Source organism: Anolis sagrei, chromosome 1 (genome assembly GCF_037176765.1).
Source record: "Anolis sagrei isolate rAnoSag1 chromosome 1, rAnoSag1.mat, whole genome shotgun sequence".
Lineage (NCBI taxonomy): Eukaryota > Metazoa > Chordata > Lepidosauria > Squamata > Dactyloidae > Anolis > Anolis sagrei.
Window position 1 is genome coordinate 328,164,347 of NC_090021.1, and position 13,841 is coordinate 328,178,187.

At 42.5% G+C, this 13,841-nt stretch overlaps 1 protein-coding gene across 7 annotated transcripts in view; it reads right to left on the bottom strand.

The window, feature by feature from the left end:
• CEP170B (centrosomal protein 170B) overlaps positions 1–13,841 on the bottom strand; it is a 119,018-nt gene that overhangs the window by 69,026 nt on the left and 36,151 nt on the right. For all 7 annotated transcript variants that reach the window (XM_067463033.1, XM_067463036.1, XM_067463035.1 and 4 more), the window contains exons 4-5: positions 13,261–13,341; positions 3,625–3,681 (exon numbers count right to left, since the gene is read on the bottom strand). In XM_067463033.1, coding sequence (XP_067319134.1) covers positions 3,625–3,681; positions 13,261–13,341 — 138 coding nt within the window. The remainder of the gene's footprint in view (positions 1–3,624; positions 3,682–13,260; positions 13,342–13,841) is intronic.

A 13,841-nucleotide genomic window follows, 5' to 3' on the forward strand; every position in this document is an offset into this window, starting at 1 on the left:
CCTATCTCTGGGCAGAAGTACACCAAGCTCTAATACAAAAGACCAGCTCCATTGCTAAGGCAGGATACTGTGGTGTTTGTGTATACACAAAAGACGAAAGACAGCAAAAAGCCTGAAGGATCTGCGACTTCAGAACAGGGGCAGTCCAAAGCTGTAAACTAACTGGTACTGTTTTCATTTACAGAGTCATCAATCAACTTAGAAGGCTGAACTCTGTCAGATTGTGCTTATCTTTGTGTGTGTTTGTTAGCAAACAAAGTACAATGTGTTTATAGAGAGATAAGCAAAACAGCATTGCTTATTGAGCCCTCCAAGAAGTTCAAGAGAGCATGTATGGCTCTCTTCTTCCTCAGTCTATTTCCATAATAATCTTGTAGGTAGACTGGCTTAAGAGAAACTAACTGACTTAAATTTCATGTCTTAGAAAGGTCTAGAACCCAGACATTATCTGAAGTTCTAATCCAACCTTCTCTAGCCACCATAACACACAAACTCTCTAGCAAATCTTGCTGTCTCTTCAAATCCCTATCTTCTTACAGAAGTTCATGCAAGCCATCCAATCATTAATTGCAAGCTTTTGTAGACTGAATTCTTCATATCATGTTTCAACCAACAAGAGAAGGGAACCAAGGAAAACTGTGTTGTCGAAAGCTTTCATGGCCCTAATCACTTTGTTGCTGTGAGATTTCCGGGCTGAATGGTCATGTTCCAGAAGCATTCTCTCCTGACGTTTTGCCCACATTTATGGCAAGCATCCTCAGAGATTGTGAGGTCTGTTGGAAACGAGGCAAATTGGATTTATATATCTGTAGAATGTCCAGGCTGGGAGAAAGAACTCTTGTCTGCTTGAGGCAAGAGTGACCGTTGCAATTGGCCACCTTGATTAGCATTTAATGGCTCTGCAGCTCCAAAGTCTATCTGATTGGTGCCTGCGGGATCCTTTGTTGAGAGATGTTAGCTGGTCCTGATTGGTTCTTGTCTGGAATTCCTGTTTTTGAATGTTGCTCTTTATTTACTGTCCTGATTTTAGTTTTTTTTTAAAAAAAAAATACTGGTAGCCAGATTTTGTTCATTTTCATGGTTTCCTCCTTTCTGTTGAAATTGTCCACATGCTTGTGGATTTCGATGGCTTCTCTGTGTAGTCTGACATGATGGCTGTTAGAGTGGTCCAGCATTTCTGTGCTCTCAAATAATATGCTGTGTCCTGATTGGTTCATCAGGTGCTCTGCTAAGGGTGACTTCTCAGTTGAAGTAGTCTGCCAGGACCAGCTAATACCTCCCAACAAAGGATTGCTCCAGGCAGGAACCAGGCAGGCTTTGAAGCTGAAAGGCCATTCAATGCTAATCAAGGTGGCCAGTAACAACATTCACACTTGCCTCAAGCAGACAAGAGTTCTTTCTCCTACCCTGGACAATCCACAGATATATAAACCCCACAATCTCGGAGGATGCCCGCCTTAGATGTGGGAGAAACGTCAGTAGATAATGCTTCTGGAACATGGCCATACAGCCCAGAAAACTCACAACAACCCAAGGAAAGTTGTCTTTCTTTCAAAAATATTACATCTCTTCTCAATTTGGGTAATCAGTCAGAGAGGCATATTCTCTCATCACAATTCTGCCTAAACCGACAGCTCTCATAACATTGCCAACATTTTCAAGTGAAGGGTCTAGAGTTCAAGATAAAGGCTTGGAAGTCTGAAGCCCTGTGTCCTAAGGGATAGGTGGAGGTGTAAGTTATACCTCCAGAAGCAATCTTGGCAAAGTACAGATCTGCCAATGCATGCACTGAGGATTAACCCTGATCCAAGATTCTCTTCAGCAAAATGCTTTGGGAATTTCTCATGGGAATTCTTCCTTGAAATGAATGGAAGCAATGGTGGGAAAGTGCACAACACCTTTTCACAGCAATGCAGCTTTTGCACAACACCTTTTCACAGCAACGCAGCTTTGACAGAGAGAACTCTTGTTGAACTCTGTGTAACACCTGCCACGTTCTTAAGAAGTAGGAGCATGAAAAGTGAATTCTAGCCTTCGAGTCAGTAGGAACGAAAAGCAATCGCTCGGTACAATGTGCTAGGAAAACAACTGTATGGCACAGGCATGGGCAAACTTTAGCCTTTGAGGTGTTTTGGACTCCAATTCCCACAATTCCTAACAGCCTCAGGCCCTTTCCTTTTCTCCCTCAGCCGCTTAAGCGGCTGAGGGAGAAAAGGAAAGGGCCTGAGGCTGTTAGGAATTGTGGGAGTTGGAGTCCAAAACACCTCAAAGGCTAAAGTTTGTCCATGCCTGGTATAGCATATAGACATAGAGAAATCAGAACATTTATTTCCCCCCTTTGAATCCCACTTCTGTTACAAGAAGTTTGGGGCAACAGTTTTAGACTCACAACAATCCTGTCAAGTGGATAAACATCTCACTAGATTATTGTTGAGTCCAAAACTATTGTGACAGGCGGAATATATATATAAATTAAATAAATAGAGACCAATTTCACACAAGTTGGATAAATATTATGTAAATGTATTTTTTTCAATAAGTTAACAGATTATTTAAGCATAACATCATTCTGGGAAAAACTTGTTTCACAAATAAACTTCTTCAGGTTCCTCAGTACCAAACAACTCCTGTGGTTACACTTTCACCTACCCACATACAAACAATATGTCTTCCATCTAAGGATTTTCAAAGTCAACTAGGAATTCTATGGTATGCTTTTGAAAGATATTTTCATAGGATCACATAGCCAGTCTGAGTCTCTCTACAGAGGTAGATGTTGTTGTTGTCGTGTCAGGAGCAACCGCTCCTGTTGTGAGAGAATTGGCCGTCTGCAAGGACGTTGCCCAAGGGACGCCTGGATGATTTTTTGATGTTTTATCATCCTTGTGGGAGGCTTCTCTCATGTCCCCGCATGAGGAGCTGGAGCTAATAGAGGGAGCTCATCCGCCTCTCCCCAGGTTCGAACCTGCGACCTGTCGGTCTTCAGTCCTGCCGGCACAGTGCTTTAACCCACTGCGCCACTGGGGGCTCCTCACGGGTAGATAAGATCAGGATATAAAAGTTATAAATAAATTTTAAATAAATTGGTTAGCAAATTTCTGGGCCCTCCAGCATGACTCTGTGGTAACCTCTGGAGGAAGCTGTTCATTTCAATAGGGTTAGCAACTGTTCAGGAAGTCCCCAGTGGCGGAAGGTGTGCTGCTGAACTTGCTGACCAAAAGGTCAGTGGTTTGAATCCGGGAAGCGGAGTGGGCTCCCACTGTAAGCCCCAGCTTCTGCCAACATACCAGTTCGAAAACATGCAAATGTGAGTAGATCAATAGGTACCGCTCTGACAGGAAGGTAACAGCACTCCATGCAGTCATGCCGGCCACATGATCTTGGAGATATCTACGGACAACACCAGCTCTTCAGCTTTGAAATGGAGATGAGCACCACCCCCCACCCAGTGTCAGACTCGACTAGTCTTAATATCAGAGGAAAACCTTTACCTTTAGCAACTGTTTGTGTTTCCCTGTTTCAATGGTAAACTCAGAAATGTAATCCATATTGATTGGGGGGGGGGGTGTATTAGAGTTTCTCAATTCTTGCTTTTTCCATATACTAAGGTATTCCATTGCTTACCTTCAGTGCTTCTTCTGGGACTTTATGCTGGATTTGTTCTAACACATACATATTAGCATGTAGAAAATAAAGTAGTTAAGGAAAAACACAGGTTTAGGAGAACTTATCTTTTACATTACAAGAAACCACTTGGAACCAACCCACCTCCCACAAAAATAATCACATCTGCAAAAAAAGTCATGTCATAAAATTCTGAAATAAGAGCTAAATCTTTGCAAGAGATGCTAGAATGGCAACTTTTCTGGGAAAGAAGCCGGACAGATGCTCTCCTCTAGTATAGAATCATTATTAAAGACTGGGAGGTCTAACTGACTGGACAGGAGGCTCTTGGAACACACTGAAATTTGGCTCCAGGACCCTAATGGATATGAACTGGAAAAATCAACTTTTACTTTTTTTAGATTTTTAGGCATTTGGAGTCTCTTTTTTGAGATACAAAGATAGAAATAAATATTGTTGTTGTATATTTTCACGTCATGGCTGGTTGAATTCATGGATACAAAATCCATGGATGGAGAGGGTTTGCTATATTGTCAGAAGCTGAGCAAATAACTTCTTAGCCAAAATTAGGCTAATACAAGGGTTATCTGGAAAGTAAGGTTACAAGGCACGTAGCTCTCACAGGGAAATTTTGCAGGGGAAGTTGGTATCACTGCCATGCAGTGGGAAACCAGCAGAAGTGACCGAGCAGTGTCTGTCATCAGTAGCTCATTGACTGGCGTTGTGATGAAGGCTAGAGATGAGTGTCCTCATTCTGTTTCCCTCCAAGTGAGAAGTTTGCACTGTAATACACTACATAAATGCTAAGGGCATGAACACTGATGCAATTCATTGTGAAATAGTTTCAGTTTATGGGGAGGACGTAATGTCAAGACAGCAAGTGACAAAAGGGGTACGGAATATATTGTGAGACCATGAAGAAAGTTTGCAGAGCCATCCAAAACAAACGTCTTGAGATACTGAGGGCGGGAATCTGTCTCCTTCATGACAATACGCATCCACACACTGCTCATCCAGCACAAGAATTGTTGACTTCATTTGGTTAGAATGTTTTAAGACACCCTTGTCACAGCCCCGATCTTGCACCCAGTGACTATCATCTATTCACTAAACTGAAGGAACACCAGGGTAGAAAACACTTTTCTGATGACAACAAGGTGAAAATCGAAGTGACAAACTGGCTGAAAAAGTTGGAGGGAAACTTCTATGACACCGGCATCAAAAACTCATCCCACAGATGACAAAATATATTGAACTGAGTGGTGATTATGTGGAAAAATAATGTAATACCTATACTACAATCCATGTAAGTTTTATTAAAATATATTCATTCTTTGTATTTTTTTAAAAAATCTTGTAACCTTACTTTCTGGATAGTATTTGAGGATTATGATCATGATTATTCAATGTATTTCTATGCCACTGCTTTCTCTGGATTAGGACCCAAAGCGGCTGTGATAGCAGATGCCTTCAAGCCATCTGCATTACTGAAAACAAAAGATCCAGTATAGTGCAATGGTTTGGGTGTTGCATGAGTTCTCTGAAAATGAGGATTTGAATCCCCACTCAGCCATGGAAACCCACAGGATGACCAAGTCACACTATCTCAGCCTCAGAGGAAGGCAGGGTCAAACCTCCTCTGAACAAGTCCTGCCAAGAAAACCTTTAGGGTTGCCATAAGTCAGAACAGTTTGAAAGCTCACATTAGCAACAAAATCTACTGAAAATGATATAATCAAGTGTTTAAAATGGTGCAAATATTTTTCTGGTTTTGTGCTATGTTTAAATCTCTATTTTGTTTTCAAAATATGGAAATCAGTACATTATTATTGGTGATGGAAACGGAGTGTAGAAACCCTTGGAAACCAAATACCTCACCACAGATGGAAAAGATTATTAAATTACAAACAGACTTACAACAGCATAGGTTCCCAACAGCATAATCAGAAAAAGTGACACTATGTGGAGCACGGCATGCGATCTAACTATACTACAACAATTTCTAGATTCTTGGACAGAAGCCAAATCACTGAATAGTCCAAGGCTCCAGTCAAGAAATGTGGTGGACTATGAGATTGCGAGTAATAATGATACAACAACCAAGATGCAAGAAGATAACAAATCATAATGAAGAAGTGATAGTGATGGTGACGAGGATGAAGACAAGGGTGGTGGTAAAGAGAAGGAAAGCATTACGTCTTTACAAAGCTTGTTTCACAGGGAAGCATCTAAGACTCATCTACAGCTAAAACAACAACCTGAAGCCAACCTGCGGCAAGAAACCTTCAATCAAGGAATTCAAGTGCTCAATGAGAAAGGAATGTATGCTTCAAAATCACATGAGAAGGAGAAAGTTAATGCTATGACATCATTCCTTCTTTCCCCTTCCTTCAGTCCCCTCCTCCCCTCCCCACACAGCAATCCATCCTGCTGCAATTAGATTAAGCCGTATTTCCATTGGCAGGAAGAACATTTTATCACTGCCCCAATCTAGGACATACTGCCCTTGTAATACAAAGTGAACTGTATTTATTCGAAACTACTCTCCTCACTGAAAGCTGCTCATGCTAGTGCTGTGCTTTTCATAGAATCATAGAATCCTAGAGACCTCGTGGGCCATCCAGACATCCCTATGCCAAAAAGCAGGAAAATCACATCAAAGCACTCCGAAAGATGGTGATCCAGCCTCTGTTTAAAAGCCTCCAAAGTTGCCTCCACCACACTCCAGGGCAGAGACTTTCACTGCTGAACAGCTCTCACAATTAAGAATACGATGAGTCTTATAGACTTCTCTGACCTTGGGCTCTCCAGAGGGTTTGGGCTACAACTCCCTGCATTTATGATCCTTGGCCATGCTAGCAAAGAGGTGATGGAGACGGTGCCACAGGCTTAGCATCCTGTATCTGAAAATCCAAAGTGTTTTGGAAGATTTCATAGAATCATAAAATCATAAAATCATAAGGTTGGAAGAGACCTTGTGTGCCAACCAACCCAACCCCCTGCAAAGAAGCAGGAAAATCACATTCAAAGCATCCCTGACAGATGCCTCTGTTTAAAAGGCTCCAAAGAAGGAGCCTTCACCACACTATGGGGCAGAGAGTTCCACTGCTGAACAGCTCTCACAGTTAGAAAGTTCTTCCTCATGTTCAGGTGGAATCTCCTTTCCTGTAGTTTGAAGCCATTGTTTCATTGTGTCCTAGTCACCAGGGCAGCAGAAAACAAGCCTGCTCCCTCCTGACTTTCCCTCACATATTTATACATGGCTATCATGTCTCCTCTAAGCCTTCTCTTCTGCAGGATAAGCATGCCCAGCTCTTTAAGCTGCTCATCATAGGGCTTGTTCTCCAGACCCTTGATCATTTTAGTCGTCCTCCTCTGGACACATTCCAGCTTGTCAACAAATCCCTGCACAGACCTGGGCACAGTGTGGTTCCAGGTGTGGTCTGACCAAGGCAGAATAGAGGGGTAGAATGACTTCCCTAGATCTAGACACTATGCTCCTATTGATGCAGGCCAAAATCCCATTGGCTTTTTTTGTCACTGCATGACATTGTTGGCTCATGTTCAACTTGCTGTCCACGAGGACTCCAAGATCTTTTTCACACGTACTGTTCTCGAGCCAGCCATCCCCCATTCTGTATCTTTGCATTTCATTTTTTCTATTTAAGTGGAGTATCTTGCTGAACTTCATTTTGTTAGTTTTGGCCAATCATCTCTCTAATTTGTTAAGATCATTTTGATTCTGCTCTTGTCTTCTGGAGTATTGACGATCCCTCCCAATTTGGTGTTGTCTGCAAACTTGATGATCATGTCCTCTAACCCTTCATCTAAGTCATTAGTAAAGATGTTGAACAGATCCGGGCCCAGGACAGAACCCTGCTGATGGCACTCGACTCGTCACTTCTTTCCAGGATGAACAGGAAACATTGGTGAGCACTGGTTGAGCATCTCTTGTCAGGAATTCCAAAATGCTCCAGAACCCAACATTTGCATTCTGGCGATTAAGAGTACACAAATCACAAAATTCAGTCTTTCTATCCATCTACCAATCACTATAGTATTCCTAAATGATGGCTAACCTATCTTTACCCAATGTCCTCTAAGACAGTCCATGGTACTGTTGGAAAGTGACTCTTAGTATTAAAGCCAAAATCTCCTTTCTAATAATTCATTTGGAGATGAGCTATTAAGAGAAAACAAGCTTGCTCTTCTTCAGTCTGTTCATCTCTCAAATATTTGAAGATGGCGATATTATATAGCTTCTCTAGGAAACTTGGGTGTGGAGCTTTACCTCCCAATCAGAGGAAGACCAGCATTTGAGAGAAGTTGGCAGACAGGTACAGAGATCAAGTTACACTGTTTGCAACATGCCTACCGTACCACAGAAGAGGCTTGTTGTTGTTTATTCGTTCAGTCGCTTCCAACTCTTTGTGACCTCATGGACCAGCCCACACCAGAACTCCCTGTTGACCGTCACCACCCCCAGCTCCTTCAGAGTCAAGCCAGTCTCTTCATGGATGCCATTCATCAATCTTTCCCTTGGTCGGCCCCTCTTCCTTTTTCCTTTCTTTTTCCCCAGCATCAACGTCTTCTCCAAGCTTTCCTGTCTTCTCATGATGTGGCCAAAGTACTTCATCTTTGCCTCTAATATCCTTCCCTCTAATGAGCAGTTGGGCTTTATTTCCTGAAGTATGGACTGGTTGGATCTTCTCACAGTCCAAGGCACTCTCAGAATTTTCCTGCAACGCCACAGTTCAAAAGCATCTATCTTCCAACAATGTGATGCAGCAGCAAAAAAAGCCAATGGGATTTTGGCCTGTACCAATAGGAGTCTAGTGTCTAGATCCAGGGAAGTCATGCTACCCCGCTATTCTGCCTTGGTTGGACCACACCTGGAATATTATGAAGATTAGGAAGAACTTCCTGACTATGAGAGCTATTCAGCAGTGGAACTCTCTGCCCCGGAGTGTGGTGGAGGCTCCTTCTTTGGAAGCTTTTAAACAGAGGCTGGATGGCCATCTGTCGGGGGTGCTCTGAATGTAATTTTCCTGCTTCTCAGCAGGAGGTTGGACTGGATGGCCCATGAGGTCTCGTCCAACTCTATGATTCTATGATTCCTTCGCTCAGGAGAGGCTTAGCATAGCATTTACATCCATAAGTACACAATACCCCATAAGAAAGAAACCAAAGGTTTAACTGTAACTAATTCAATGGAGTAGATTTAGATTGGTTAGATTCACAGCTGCACAGAAGTGTTGGTTTGTCTTGCTTCCATGGGTTTTGATACAGAAAAGCACAAACAATCATTTGAGAGAGTCTGAAGATGTAAGAAAGGATTTTAAATGTTACAGTCAAAAACAGGCCAAGGACAGAACACATTTTTGGCACACTTGAGGAACCCAGCTAAGTTTTTTTTTGCCATAGCTGACAGATGCGTGTCCTTCTGCATGAGAACACTGCTGACACAGGCAATATGAAAGAGCCATAAAGGGCTGCACGAGAAGGAAGCTGGCAGGATGCTTTCCCAAAATATGACTAAGACAGGAGAGAGAGAGAAACCAGGAATTAGACATATGATTTGGGTTGCGAGTTATTTCATTTCAACACAAAAAGCCTGGATAGTCTCTTCCCTCCATCAGCACACGCAAACAACACAGAACGACCTCAACACACACACAAGGACTTTGGAGAGACCCGTGCCTGCTGCCAAGAAATGCCGGTCATACTCTAATCCGCTTAAAACAAAAACAGAAAGGGAAAACATTAGGAAAATTCTGCTTGCCATATCAAAAGCATATGACAACAATGCCAGAGTCAGACTAGATTAAAGATGAGGTGAAAAAGGAAAAAAAATCAGAAGTGATCACAGCATCATTCAGGAAGTTATATAAAATCGATGCCTTATTAATCAGGAGGAGAATTTTACCGCTGACCTAGTTATTTTAAACTGTGAGAAACAGTTCAGCAGTTTGATGAGAAGCAATCAATGAGAACGAAGGGAGGGTGAGAAGAGAATGGGAGGGCGCGCATGTCTAGGATGCACACCAGAGACCATACTATTCGCATGCGCAAGAGCTCATCTCAGAGCCGGTAAGAGATGCCAAGTTTAACATCTTCAGATCTGTGCCAAGTCCAGACATAATGTGTGCTGCATAGTTTTCCTATAATCATACCTGCCTCAGACCCACAATTATGGCCAGGAAAAGTGGAAAGAAACAAGAGAACGACAACAGAACAAAGTGTGTGAGAGTGTTTCTTTTTTAAGAGACAGGGTTTTCAAAATAATAAAAAGGACCTTCGTGTTGCCTTCAAATGGCCGTTAAAATAAGCGCTGGGCAAATTTACTGTTCTGCACAAGAATTCCCTGCTGAGCATCAGTAAAACAAAACGGTAACCTTTCCATCTTCTGATTAAATTTTGGCTAGTTTTCCATCTTCTTTTATCCCCTGTTCGGGTTCCAGCTGTGAAATGTATTGGGCCACATAATGTGTTCTCAGATGACTTTGCTCGGCATTGCTTGGCAAACAGAAGCTCAGCTAACAGGACACAGCAAGCAAGTTGCATGGGATTGGTGGAAGAAACAAAATAAAGTGAGTTGCCGTGAGTTTTTCAGGCTGTATCGCCATTTTCCAGAAGCTTTTTCTTCTGATGGCAGGCATCCTCAGAGGTTGCAAGGTTGATATATCTGTGAAATGTCCAGGGTGGGAGAAAGAACTCTTGTCTGTTTACGGTAAGTGTGAATGCTTCAATTGATCACCTTGATTAGCATGGAATAGCCTTGCAGCTTCAAGGCTTGGATGCTTTCTACTGGGGGAATCCTTTGTTGGGAGGGGATTAGCAGGCCCTAATTATTTCTTGTCTGGAATTCCCCTGTTTTTGAGTGTTGTTCTTTATGTACTGTCCTGATTTTAGAGTTTTTTTTTAATACTGATAGCCAGATTTTGTTCATTTTCATGGTTTCCTCCTTTCTGATGAAATTGTCCACATGCTTGTGGATTTCAATGGCTTCTCTGTGTAGTCTGACTTGGTGGTTGTTAGAATGGTGTAGCATTTCTGTGTTCTCAAATAGTATACTGTGTCCAGGTTGGTTCATCAAATGCTCTGCTATGGCTGACTTCTCTGGTTGAATTAGTCTGCAGTGCCTTTCATGTTCCTTGATTTGTGGGGAATTCAAGACAAGAAACAAGTCGGGCCAGTGGATCACTTCCCAACAAACAACTACCTCAGGCAGGAATCAGCCAAGCCTTGAAGCTGCAAGGTTATTCAATGCTAATCAAGGTGATCAATTGCAGCATTCACACCTGCCTCCAACAGACAAGAGTTCTTTCTCCCACCCTGGACATTCCACAAATATAGAAACCCCACTTGCCTAGTTTCCAACAGACCTCACAACCTCTGAGGATCCCAGCCACTGAGGTGGGCAAAACATCAGGAGAGAATGCTTCTGGAAGATGGCCATACAGCCCGGAAAACTCACAGCAACCCAGTGATTCCGGCCATGAAAGCCTTCGACAACACATTAAAATAAAGTGAGCACGTATCTTTTGGGTTAAGGGCGAGTGTTTGAGCTGTTTAAAAGCTTTTCTGTTTTGTACTTTGAACCATAAGCTCTACCTCAGTATGTAGCTGATAGAGACAGGGCTTCTTCTGTGATGAAGTGGGTCACTGACTTGATTGAGGACAGGCGTAGCCACCATGAGCTCTATATACTTTTTCTTTCACTTGCTAGAGCTGGGCAAAAGAAAGGACAACAGACATTTTGCAAGGGCCTTTTGCAAAGATGTTTGGGGAAAAGGCTAGAATGCTGTTACACTGCTTATACAAAACTGAACATGAATGGAAAAAGAGCTGCTTCAGTGACCCAAAACACCTGCACTTGCTTGAAGATGTGAGAGGATATGCCTGCAGGAAGTAAATTCTGGAGGAAAGGTACAGCAGCTTGTATTTAACAATATTACAGTCAAATTTATCAATGAGGATGAAGCTTTTCTAAAAGAGAACAGTAGATTCTCCTGGAAGGACAACTTATAGGGCAGTGGTTCTCAACCTGTGGGTCCCCAGGTGTTTTGGCCTACAACTCCCAGAAATCTCAGCCAGTTTACTAGCTGTTAGGATTTCTGGGAACTGAAGGCCAAAACATCTGGGGACCCACATGTTGAGAACCACTGTTATAGGGGATGCCTCTAAGAAAGAGAACAATTCCAAGACAAAGGAAACAAACCCTTGGAATAATGAGATACATGGGAGCAATAGTTTAGGAACCATACTGTGAGTTTGGAGCTACACCATCTTGCCTTAATCAATTATTATGGGGCAAAGGAATCAGAGATCACAAAGGGGCCATGAGCATTTTGGTGGATAGAAGGACTCCTGTCAGTCAATTTCCAAAGAAAGGAAGGATGGTGGTAGGGAGAGATTCTTCAGAGCTGCATTTATACTCATAACATTAACTAATGTATTGTTGAAGGCTTTCATGGCCAGAATCACTGGGTTGCTATGAGTTTTCCAGGCTGTATGGCCATGTTCCAGAAGCATTCTCTCCTGACGTTTCACCCACATTTATGGAAGGCATCCCCAGAGGTTGTGTGGTCTGTTTGGGAACTAGGGAAAATGGTTTGAATATATCTGTAGAATGCCCAGGGTGGGAGAAAGATCTCTTCTCTGTTGGAGGCAAGTGTGAATGTTGCAGTTGGTCACCTTGATTAGCATTGAATGGCCTTGTAGCTTCAAAGCCTGACTGAATACACAGATATATAAACATCATTTGCCTAGCTTCCAACTAACCTCACAACCTCTGAGGATGCCTGCCATAGATGTGAGTGAAACATTAGGAGAGAATGCTTCTGGAACATGGCCATACAACCCGGAAAATTCACAGCAACCCATTGAGTAATGTGATCTCAGGTAGCACATTTCTGAGGCTGTAAAGTACAGATTAGCCTCGGGTCATTCACTGAACTCCACGGCTGAACAGGAAACTGGGCAGATTGCATCTGATACAATCAGGCTTAGCCATCAGTAGTAATTATTGATGCATTATTTCTGTAAACCGAGCCTCATTCCTCCTGATGTGGTTGGACTGTGAATCTCAGAAATCCTAACAACACAGACAATGGCGAGGAATACTGAGATTTGAAGTCCAGCCACAAAGAGAAGGTTTTATAATTTCCACCTCACACTAAACAGTAAAATAATGTGTGTGTGTGTGTGTGTGTGTGTATGGAATGTTCATTTGTGGGATTAACATAACTCAAAAACCACTGGATGAATTGCCGCCAAATTTGAACACATCACACCTATCAGGCCAACAAGTGACCATTACTCATAAAAACACTGAAAACACAGTGGAAGGGACTTAAAGGGTCAAAAAAAGGAAAAGATGCTACAGTGCAAGCACAAAACGACATATATAAACTCATATACACAAATACACACACACATATACACACAAAACACATATACACAGACTGGGCCACAGCAACACATGGCAGGGGATAGCTAGTGTGTGTGTGTGTGTGTGTGTCTGTCTCTGTCTCACTGTCTGTCTGTCTGTCTGTCTGTCTCTCTCTCTCTCTCTATATATATATATATATATATATATCAGTACATAAAGACTGCAGACAGGTGAAAAAGGATATCATAGCCGAAGCGGATCACATCATTCAGTTTTAACGTGATGTACTTCTGGTCAGGAATCCGTACATCATTCACAAAAGTCTGTAGGGAAACAAAGGATAAAATGGCATTAGAAGGTCACACCAAAGCAGAGAAAGCAGTATTCAACATGGGACATGTTTTGCAAGAAAACCCAATCTAGTCTAAACAATTCGTCTTTCCACACCTTTGCTCAGTTACCAAATAAGAGGCATCCCTGGCAGCTGGTCAGTGACTCACTCCACTTTGGATTTTGTATGACCGTCAACGGGATGCCTCTCTGAGGTGCTGAAATGTAACCCACCCACACCCACCTCCATAGAAAGATTCAGGACCTTGGACAGTACTATAAAAATTGATTTATAATCCACAACTTAACAAACATGGAAGTCATGGCACCACTGCCAGGCTTTGACCAGCATTTCCAATCCTTCCAGCCTCCACACCCCTCTGTGTTGGGATGGTCCTTCTCTACTTGTTCCAATCTGGGGGAAATGGGTTTCAGCAACATGAGTCCACTTTCCATCCCACTCAATCTCCCTAAACATTTCCGTCAGCAGGAA